This window comes from Microcebus murinus, chromosome 17 (assembly GCF_040939455.1).
Source record: "Microcebus murinus isolate Inina chromosome 17, M.murinus_Inina_mat1.0, whole genome shotgun sequence".
NCBI classification, from domain to species: domain Eukaryota; kingdom Metazoa; phylum Chordata; class Mammalia; order Primates; family Cheirogaleidae; genus Microcebus; species Microcebus murinus.
The window spans coordinates 13,133,358-13,141,918 of record NC_134120.1 but is presented as its reverse complement, the minus strand read 5'-3'; the positions used below and the strand labels follow the sequence as shown (position 1 = coordinate 13,141,918).

Below are 8,561 nucleotides of genomic sequence, written 5' to 3'. Positions count from 1 at the left end.
CCATGGAGGCAGAGATATCTCAAGAAGAGAGAATGCTGAGCAAAGACACAATTGACCACTACAGTCACATGATATTGATGTTGAACATAATAATTGATGGAAATTCATGAAGTTAAATGGATTACTATAATAATTGATGGAAACTAATTCAGTAAGAAAGATACGTATACATACTGGGCTCTAACATGGCTCAGAGAGGGGAGTGACAGGAGTAGAGTCACACAGAGAAAACAAGGGAAGGTAGAAATAGGGAAAACAGGGAAACCAGGGACTGCACAAATCATCCCTTCAACCCCCTGCTTATCTGTTACGATATCACTTATGCTTTTATGTAAAATTATTGTGTATGTAGTATAAACTTTAAAAACATACAATTACAATTAATTTTATTTTTATTTTAAAAGTTTTATAGAAAATTTGCAAAGATGATAAAAAGAGTTGCCACACACCCCTCTCACCTGATTTCTAATATTAATATCTTATATTAGTAAGGTATGTTTTTCATAATTAATGAACCAATATTAATATTTTATTAACTAAAGCCCACACTTTATTCAGATTTCCTTAGTTTTAACCTACTGTCCTTTTCTGTTGTAGGATCCCATCCAGGATGCCACATTGCATTGAGTAGTCACATCACCCTAGGCTTTTCTTGACTCAGACACTTTCTTAGTTTTACCTTGTTTTTTATGACCTTGACAGTTTTGAAGAGTACTCACCAGGTATTTTGTAAAAGGTGCCTGTATTAATATTTGTCTGTTTTTCTCATGATTACATTGGGGTTATAAGTTTGGGGGAGGAGGTCTATAGAAGATGATGATGTCATTGTCATCATATCATACCCAAGTTACATGCTATCGATGTATAAGTTATCACTGTTGATCTTAACGATGATCACCTGGTTGAGGTGGTATGATTTTTTAATAAAATAAAACCAATTACAATAACATAAGAGATATGACAACACAAGCAGAGGCATATCAGCCAAATTCAGATTTGATTTTATGGTTTCTAGCTTTAAGGACATTACTTCTCATCAGCAAGGACAGGAACTTCTAATATTCTGACCACTTTTCCTGGATGTTCTAGGAATGAGATACTCTAGGTAAAAGTTAATAGTCTATATAAATAACTTATGGTGAGAAGTACTATGTTCACATTTTACATTAAATATATTTTCCTTGGCAAATATATTCTGTAATTCCACTGAATGATTAAGTCTACCAAAGAACATACTACATGTAAAAGATGTATTACAATCTCAATGCCAGTAAAAGAAATCTTGCTACACTGTTGGCCTGCTACAAGTCAGAGTTGGGTGCTGGTATAAACATTTGACTCCCTGATGTATATTTTACTCTATATAAGAGCCATATGTAATGCACTGTAACAAAGGAGCTTCTTGTCCCTTGGTCTTTTAATTAAAAGAAATTTCAACTGAAAAAAAAAAAAGTTAAGATATCCATAAGATTTACATTTATCTTTGTTGGTTCCTCCAAAATCATATTAGTCAAGTCCACTAAAGATTATCTACTTACAGCACACACACACACACACACACACAAATTACAAATTCATGGAACTGTTGATATTTGATGCAAGTGGTAGATGATATAAGTCAAGCTATTTAAATTCTTGTGTAAAAAGAATTTATCTTTTCATGAGTTTACTCAAGAGTAATAAGAATTTTAGATTTTAGCCCTTTATGGTCAAAATTAAAGGAAATCTTGATGAGTGATATTTTCTTTTCAGAATTTTTTATAACTAAGCATTTTTTAAAATATTAATTAGTAGTAATCACCCTTTACAGTGTCAAATCATAAGAAAACAAGCTGATAATGTTGTCAATTTTAGGGGAAAGGTATAAAATATAAAGTATACAGACTTAGTCCAAACTATGATAAGGCTGTACAATGAGCTGTGTATGGATGCAATCTGCTAGTACTGAAGTTACCCACATGAAAGACTAAATGACAGGCATAATTTACAGTCAGGCAAAACTACAGGTACATTTTAAACTTTTCCTACATTAAGGGTTAAAATAAAAATGGTTTTCCAGTTCTCAGGGCAAAAAAAATTCAATTAAGCATACAACACCCTATTTTTAAAACTGTGACAAATTGAGGTTTTAAGTGTAAAAGTACATGGAGACATTTCTAAAGTATGTTTACCAATTGGGAGGCAGACTCTAACGTAGGGTCTGCAATCAAGCAAGTGAAAATTTTGGACGTAGTGCTATCTTGCTCCCTTCTAAATGCACAAAGCAAGTTACATCCCCTCAGTACTAAAATAAATATACCTATATAACTTTGTTTGACAGGTATTTATCAAGCATATTTGATCAAGGAACCCTGTTTATTATCACATTATATTTGTATACCAAGGAACAGATGTTCTAAGGGCCATACTCTGAGAAATGCTGCTGTGTGACAAATAAATACTACAATTCTAAGTGCAGTGAGTCGAGCAACAACTGTAATCTGTTTTAGCGTATCTAAAGAAATAAATATGTGATGCATCTCAAATGTTCTTTTTATTTCTTTATAGAATGAATATTAAGTGCAGAAATCCTACCCACCCTTTTTTTATAAACTATGCTGATGCAAAAACGGGAAAATGCTACAAAGACATTACCATAGTACTGAAAGCACACAGCTTAACAAACAAAAATACTTTAAAACATTTTAAAGAGAATGAGAGGAATGTTAACATAAAAAGAACCTATGAAGAGGTGAGAAATGACCAAGTTATATCTGATCTCTTAAAAGATTCCTCAGAACTGGTCTACAGGGGCTCCTTTCCAAATGACTGAGTTGAATTAGCTTCATTCTCTTTAACCCCCTGACAAGGTGGCATCTAATGTGTATACAGGAGCTTTTACCCTGTTCTCCCAAGGAAAGGGAAACCCTGTAGCAGCTATGCCTGTCTCTAAGGACCACACCCAGGCAATCCTCTTCTTTCCCTCTAGGCCAGCTTCATCAGAAATCATGGTTTTCATGGCACAGTTATATGTCAAAAAGGAGGAGCAAGGGTTTACCAAAACAGGTGTGTAAAGGTGGCAGGGGGGGAGGTGGGCTGATATAGGTGATGTTCCTAACATCTGAGTTGGCTAAAATCTGGAATGAGTTTTTCATGAGAAATACTGATATAACTGATAACAGTTCAGCTCCATCATTAATAAATAATTTTGAGGACATTATTGTAAGAATATACCACCATTTATAACATTATTTTCCTTAAAATAAAATGGCATTTTATGTTCTAATATTGCACACTAAATATAATAATATAGAGAATTAACCTACTGGTAAATTATGGACAGGCTGTAGTTAGTTTCCTAAAGCCTTAGAGTTCACTCCCAAATTTATTCATGGCACCTGTGACATGGCATGGCTTTTCTGTTGTTCAATATTTTCCTAACTTAATATGCCCACTTTAATTCTTACAACAATTCCTAATTTAAACAATGTTAACCAGCAAATGTCTTAAGTCTTGATTTGGAAATCTAGCATGGCACAGGTAGAATGAAAAAATAAAAGCTTTAAACAGAAATACTTTTTACCTAAGTCTTATTTTTTTCTGTTATTCAATATAAAAATATACATTTCAAAACATTTTAAGATACCTGAGAAACAGCACAACAGAAAAGGCCTGTACCCAGGTGAGTCCAGTTATAGTGCAGCAAGGAGAGCCTGTGGCTACAGGTGTATTTCCCTCTTCTATAAACTCACACTGACCTGAAAGGACAATATTAAGAAAAAGATGCTTTGAAGAGTAAAATAAAGAAAGATAAAGCACTGAGCACCTTTTACAATGTTGTAATAAAATATTCATTAATTTTGCTGTATGAAAACCTGGGAATAGATGAAAGACAAAACCAGATATAAAAAGGGTTAAGCCATAAGTGTTTATAAAATAAGTTTTCTCTGACATGTGAAAAAAAAAAACAGATACAAAAATCCTTTGAGGTAATATGAAAGTTCATGATTCTCTTTCTGCCAATGTCATCATTTGCTACTGTTGCTTCTTAGTTGTCCATTTAGATTTTATATTACAGACTAATGCATGAGGTCTTATATTAACATAAGCACTTCTTTTTAAAAAAATACTATAATGCTTTCACAGCTATTCCATGAAGTATTATTACAAATAAATTCTAACTATACTTCACCATAAATAGAAATTAAGAAACTACACTTCACTGAACTGATTTTTGAGTCTTCTAAATTGTATTTGTTCACTTATCTGCCAATTTGAACACTCTAATAATATGTAGGGGGCTTCCTTATCATTAATGTAAATTAACTTAATTCAAAAGCAATTATTTTTTTAAATGGGGCACATACCAGCAAAGCTTAGCATCAGCCACAAAGTACTGGCACATCATGAGCAAAAGGCAAACTCTACAGTGATATGAAAAACTCTTTTCATGGACAATCCAAACAAAAATTGCTCTCAAAATATTTTGCCCATTAGAATTATTAAATAGTTTAAAAATGGAAGTCTAATTTAATGAGATGATTTTAGGTCTTTGGACTAGAATCTTACAACCAGAAGGAATTACAATTTTAACAAAAATTCTTGTGATATTGTCAGAAAGTTTACTGATTTAAAGAATCCTGTTGAAATAATGCGTGAGGCAGCTATAGGGGTAACAGATGTTGAGTCTACCATTAAAAACTACTCTTTTTAAATTTTTTCCTATGGACAAGACACAAATACTAAGCATTTTCTACTTTTGTATTGCCAGAAATTCCACGAGAATCCAAATATGAAAAAGCGAAGGTTAAACCTGCATCTGGCTGGTTGACTATAAAAACCCTAGAAACAGCACTAAGAAGCATAAGATATTACTGCATACTGAAGAAAAATGACAAACACCTGCAAACATTTTTTCTATTGAAGCTTTAGTAAATTTGAAATAACACACCCTCATTGTCTTTCTAGTGATGCTGTTGAGTAGTTAGGACTACTACAAAACAAGCACTGAAAGCTGATAAATATTTATGGAGCCACCTGGTGATTTCTTTAAGTTCAAACACAGCAATGATTTTGGATGCCGCCAGTACTGCCCCCACAGGCACATGTTCTCCTTCGGGGATATGAGAAGCTATACCGTTAGGGACCAGATTGTTGCAGGTGCTCTGAACATCACTGAGAAGAACTGCCAGCTAAAGCAAAAAAATAAAAATGAAGAATGTTTTCCTATGCTTTTCCACGGATAGAATCACTATCTCATGCTTGCAAAAGCTAAAAAAAAAAAAAAAAAGGAAGCTCCTTTATTCTAGATAATCTGTAAATTCAGGATTCCAAATACACATTTTCTTTATAGGATTAGCATTTGCTGTTCATCAATATCCATCTTCTTATTGAATCCTTGATGGGATTTTAGTTTAAAAGGAGAAGAAGAAACAGGATCCATATGCTAAATGATGGCTTTGGCAACATCATATGAGATGGCTTTTGGGTTTGCCACATAGTCTGAGTTTCTTTGTCATGAGCAGCTGTGCCAGGCCATTGAGAAACACCAGAAAGATGGTCATGGACATGACAATCACATAGTGGCTGATGCTGCAAAAGGAGAAAAAGAAATACAATACTGGTAAAGAGAACACATATGAGGAAAAGCTTAAGATTCCTGTAAATAATGTAATGTTTTAATATGGATATACAAAATACACAGAATTACAAAGGGTACCAATGATTTCAAAATAGATACCAAAATGTTTTAAAAAAAACAGCAGTTTGTATATAATGTGAGTTACATATGTACTTCCTTAATAATATATTAACAATTAATAATGAATATTACTTATATTAATTTTTAATCCGTAATAACATGAACTACCATTATGCTGAAATAGCGATTAACATAATGTTTTGATATATTTTGCAGTAACTGTTATATGTTATGACAATGTCTGTGATTGGTATTGCCAGTACCTGTGTCTTTATCACCAGTAGAAATTAAATTTCAAAAGCTTTTAGAAAAATAAAGACAATTTTTTTTCTAAAATTATATTTAAGAAATTTCGTCCTCCAATTCTTCAACCCTCTGAATTCTATCCACAGACTCCCCAAGATGTTTCCATGTTAAGTATTTTGACATTTTAGAGCATTGCCATTTTATGCTTTGAAATAAGTTAGAAGTACATTGACAAAACTACCAGCTGCGAAAGAAAGATAAATGTTACCCAAACTCTAATTTCAGTGAAGGGAACATTTTAGTCAAGGAATTGAAACAAAGGGAAATTGGACAAATGTCTTTATTAATCTCACAATAAAAGCTACTGCCTCCCAGGCTTTTGGAAAAAGACAGAAGAATAATGAATACTATTAAAATTACTCAGTCTTAGTTCTCATTTATCAGCAATGGTAAACGTTCAGTTTTCCTTTTTAAACACAGTAATTGTACTGTCTACATACAACATAACTTGATAAAAAATTCAGAAGTATGGGAAGAAACGTAGGATATAGATGGGACAAATGTACAACACAGCAGAGGCTTCATGTGGTGATGCTAGCACAGCACTGCCCAAGCTGAGCTACAGCGCGATGTTGGCAAGTTATTTATTTTCAATCCCTACCAGCATTACACTTAACTGTCTGCCTCGATCATAGATGTGCACATTTCATATTCTTCAACAAACAGAGGGGGAAATGATTCAGCAGGAATATGACCAGGCTAGTGTGATGAAGGGAGAGCATTTTTTCTACCCCTTGCTTTCATCTACTCATAGCAAATAGAAAAGGAGTCCTAGTGCTGGTTCAAGAACTCCTACCCAGGTGTAGCCCACAAAGCAAGCCCCAGGGAACAAGGCCTGGGGACATCAGGGAAAGTAAATGCTGGGTGTTGAGTCAAGAAGGCTGATCACCTGGAGGGACCTGTAGACTAAGGGGGAGAGAGATAAGAGGCCTTGGAGGTCTCCCTCCCACCTTCTCAATAACTCGACCCAATAGGTGAGCTGCCCCCCAAAGTCAAATTGTTGGCTCAAAGCTAAATTTAGCATGTTAATCAGATATTTGCCCATAGGCCTCTCAAGGCCAGAAGAGAAAGGCCTACTTTCTGTGACTTTTTTTTTTTTTGGTTAATGTTACAGCTTTTAAGTAAGAACCTCCAATTGTAAAGTTTTATAGTTTAATAAGATTTTCTTTGGAGAGGCACTGGTTGAGAAATTCTTATTTAGCTTCACCTTACAAAGTAAGTTTGAAGTAGAAAAGGAAGAGTTAGCTAATTAAAAAGCAAAAATTAGAACTGGTTATGTTAAAAACCTGGCTCTGGTTGAGAATAGACTCTTGACCTAATAAGAAAACAATAAAATCAGATCTTTATTGATAAACAAATACCAACTTTAAAGTAAGATTTTTTAAGACTTTCATTTTTTTCTTTGTAAAAATAATACTATAGGATACTGGACATGGAATTTTTCCTACTTAAATTGTGTGTGTATGGGTGGTTTTTGTTTTGTTTTGTTTTACTCTGAATATGATATGCATCTTACCTACCATTTAATTAAATCACTAATAAGTATTTATTTAAAAATGAAAATAATGATTATATGTCTAGCTTTATTTATCATCATACCAAGCCTTGTTGGGAATAAAATTATCTAGATATTTGTTTTTGTGCCCCCCCAACTAAAAAAGAGTGCAAATAACATACATTGATATCATTGCACAACTATCAGTGTAAGTCTCACACTTGACACAAAAATTAACTAAAATGGATCATAGATTTAAACATAAAATGTAAAAGTATAACATTTTAGGGGAAAAAAAACAGAAGAAAATCTTTGGGATCTAGGGCTAGGCAAAAAGTTCTTAGACTTGACACCAAAAGCACAATCTAAAAAAGAAAAAATTGATAAACTGGACTTCATCAAGATAAAAAAACTTTTGCTCTGTGAAAGGCCCTGTTAAGAGGGAGAGAAGACAAGTTACAGACTGGGAGAAAATATTTGCAAGCTATATAGATAACAAAGAATAAATTCTCAAAACTCAACAGTGGAAAAAAAAAAAAAAACCACAACCACAAACAACCCAGTTAGAAAATGAGCGAAAGACATGAAGAGACATTTTACCAAAGAGGATATACAGATAGCAAATAAACAAACTAAAAAAATGTTCAACACCATTAATCACTAGGGAAATGCAAATTAAAACCAAAATGAGGTATTGCTACACACATACTTGAATGGCTAAAATAATAAATAGTGACAACATCAAATGCTGGCAAGGATGCAGAGAAACAGGACCACTGCTCTCTGGTTGAGCCACTCTGGAAAACAGTTTGGCAGTTCCTTATAAAACTCAACAAGCAGCTACCATAAGACTCAGTGAATATACTCCTGGGCATTTATGCCAGAAAAATAAAAAATTATATTCACAAGAATGTTTATAGAAGCTTTGTTTATAATAGCCCAAAACTGGAAAAAATTTTGATGACTTTCAATAGGTGAATGATGAAACAAATTGTGGCATTTCCATACCATGGATTTACTCACCAATAAAAAAGAATTAACTATTGAAACATACAACAACCTGAATGAATTGCCAGTAAA

General features: G+C 33.4%; 1 protein-coding gene across 2 annotated transcripts in view; it reads right to left on the bottom strand.

The window, feature by feature from the left end:
• Positions 1 to 3,888: 3,888 nt before the first annotated feature.
• PIGN (phosphatidylinositol glycan anchor biosynthesis class N) overlaps positions 3,889 to 8,561 on the bottom strand; it is a 103,351-nt gene continuing 98,678 nt past the window's right edge. For both annotated transcript variants that reach the window (XM_012774488.3, XM_075993821.1), the window contains one exon: positions 3,889 to 5,571. In XM_012774488.3, the coding sequence (XP_012629942.2) occupies positions 5,448 to 5,571 (124 nt within the window). In that variant the 3' untranslated portion in view covers positions 3,889 to 5,447. The remainder of the gene's footprint in view (positions 5,572 to 8,561) is intronic.